The sequence below is a fragment of the Drosophila obscura genome, unplaced genomic scaffold (assembly GCF_018151105.1).
Source record: "Drosophila obscura isolate BZ-5 IFL unplaced genomic scaffold, ASM1815110v1 contig_9, whole genome shotgun sequence".
Taxonomy (NCBI): Eukaryota; Metazoa; Arthropoda; class Insecta; order Diptera; family Drosophilidae; genus Drosophila; species Drosophila obscura.
The window spans coordinates 4952006-4954702 of NW_024542883.1; the positions used below are offsets into that span (position 1 = coordinate 4952006).

Below are 2697 nucleotides of genomic sequence, written 5' to 3' on the forward strand. Positions count from 1 at the left end.
CTAAATTTCCCCAAACGCGTTTCTCTTAGGCGCTTGTGACGTGTTGTTTTTTGTAGAATATGTTTTTTATCCATTAAAAAATAAATTATTTATTAATCAATCGCTGCTATTGCTTATTTTTGCCGGAACCCACACACCAAACACCATGTTGACCCTAAGGGAGCGCCAAATAAGTAAAATAAACTAGATATGCGGTGGGGCAATTGACTATTTTGCTTTCTCCCACAGATGCCATTAAGCAAATGCTTAATTTAAACTCGCAGCAGCCCAAGGCTCTGGCCGCAGAGCCCGTTTGGAAGATCCTCATTTACGACCGCGTGGGACAAGACATCATATCGCCGGTCATCTCCATCAAGGAGCTGCGTGAACTGGGCGTGACATTGCATGTGTGAGTGGTTCAGTGATAAAACCATTAGGGACTGTATGCTCTGATATGTATGATTACCCCGATATAGACAACTCCATTCGGATCGCGACTCCATACCAGACGTGCCGGCCATCTACTTTTGCCTGCCAACCGACGAGAATCTCGACCGCATCCAACAGGACTTCTCCAACGGCCTGTACGACATCTATCACCTGAACTTCTTGGCGCCCATCACGCGCAGCAAGATCGAGAACCTGGCTGCCGCCGCCCTGCACGCCGGCTGCGTCGCCAACATCCACAGGATGTACGACCAGTACGTGAACTTCATCAGCCTGGAGGACGACTTTTTCGTGCTAAAGCACCAACAGAGCGACCAGCTGTCTTACTACGCCATCAACAGGGCCAACACGCGCGACGAAGAGATGGTGGCGCTGATGGACTCCATCGTGGACTCTCTATTTGCCCTGTTCGTCACTCTGGGCAACGTGCCCATCATCCGCTGTCCGCGGAACAGTGCCGCCGAGATGGTGGCCAGGAAGCTGGAGAAGAAACTGCGCGAGAACCTCTGGGACGCGCGCGCTAATCTGTTCCACATGGATGCCACCCAGGCCGGCGGCGGAGTGTTCAGCTTCCAGCGGCCTGTTCTGCTGCTGCTGGACCGGAATATAGATCTGGCCACACCGCTGCACCACACATGGTCGTACCAAGCGCTGGTTCACGATGTTCTAGACCTGGGCCTGAACCTGGTCTACGTCGAGGATGAGGCGGCAGGAGGTAGGTTTCTGCAGCTTCCTTAATTAGATTACATCTTTGAAATATTTGTAGGAGCCCGAAAGAAGCCGAAGGCTTGTGATCTGGACCGCACCGATCGCTTCTGGATGACCCACAAGGGCAGTCCCTTCCCCACGGTGGCCGAGGCCATCCAGGAGGAGCTGGAATCCTATCGAAACTCGGAGGACGAAATCAAGCGCCTTAAGACCTCGATGGGCATGGAGGGAGAATCGGACATTGCCTTCTCAATGGTCAACGACACTACGACGCGCCTCACCAACGCCGTCAACTCGCTTCCGCAGCTGATGGAGAAAAAGCGGCTGATCGACATGCACACCAAGATTGCCACAGCCATCCTCAACTACATCAAGGCGCGCCGTCTGGACTCGTACTTTGAGATAGAGGAGAAGGTCATGTCGAAGCAGACTCTAGACAAGCCGCTGCTGGAGCTGCTGCGAGACCCGGAGTTTGGCCAGTCGGAGGACAAGTTGCGGCTGTACATCATTTACTACATTTGCGCCCAGCAGCTGTCCGAGTCTGAGGTAGAGCGTCTCAAGGAGGCCCTGCAGGCCGCCGGCTGTGACTTGACCGCTCTGGCCTACGTGCAGCGCTGGAAGGCGCTTATGAATCGCTCGCCAGGCATTAGCCAAGCCACCCAGTACGAGGGCGGTGGCACCAAAACTGTTTCCATGTTCACCAAACTTGTGTCGCAGGGCAGCTCCTTCGTCATGGAGGGCGTGAAAAATCTGGTTGTAAAGCGCCACGTGAGTAATGCAATCAAATCAATTTAAAGCGTTAGTGTTCAGCTGTCTCTTTGCTTCTGCAGAACCTACCTGTCACCAAGATCACGGAGCAGGTTATGGAGTGTCGCAGCAATGCCGAAACAGATGACTATCTGTATCTGGACCCCAAGCTGCTGAAGGGCGGCGATGTCCTGCCCAAGAATCGTGCCCCATTCCAGGATGCCGTCGTCTTCATGGTAGGCGGCGGCAACTACATTGAGTACCAGAATCTGGTGGACTTTATTAAGCAGAAGCAGACGTCCAACGTGCAGAGGCGCATAATCTACGGCGCCTCCACGCTGACCAACGCGAGGCAGTTCCTCAAGGAGCTATCCGCCCTGGGCGGCGAGATCCAATCCCCAGCGACGACAAGTTAGGAGCGGCTGCTCCGATTCCATTGCTGCTGAGCGGGCAACTGGACAGGGATAAGCAGGGCAGGGCTGGACTGGGCTGGGTGCATGTGTCCGTGTGGCTTCATTCTTTATACTTTAAGAATATCCAAAAATAAATTAAATGCAAGGCAAAAAACGACCACAAAGGTAGCTGACTAAAGATGAGCAACTCCACACTCTGCAATTACTCCAACCTGACGCTTAATCCCCGAAGGACAACAAGCAAAAACATGCGTAGTCCCGTGTACAACAAGCCCGGGGAGGCGCGACGCGGGCACTCGCATTCTAGGCACCCATTAACACCAACTTGGCAACGCTTTGATGGACAGCTGACAGGCAGCCAGTCAACGACTGAAGCGATGATGGGCCTTGCCTTGCCTTGCCC

General features: G+C 53.6%; 1 protein-coding gene across 1 annotated transcript; it reads left to right on the forward strand.

Moving 5' to 3' along the window:
- LOC111069237 (protein sly1 homolog) lies at nt 1-2465 on the forward strand. The gene is made up of 5 exons (XM_022359209.2): nt 1-173; nt 229-388; nt 456-1141; nt 1193-1902; nt 1965-2465. The coding sequence occupies exons 1-5, from the start codon at nt 146-148 to the stop codon at nt 2295-2297; spliced, it is 1917 nt and encodes a 638-aa protein (XP_022214901.2). The 5' UTR covers nt 1-145; the 3' UTR covers nt 2298-2465.
- The last annotated feature ends 232 nt before the right edge of the window (nt 2466-2697 follow it).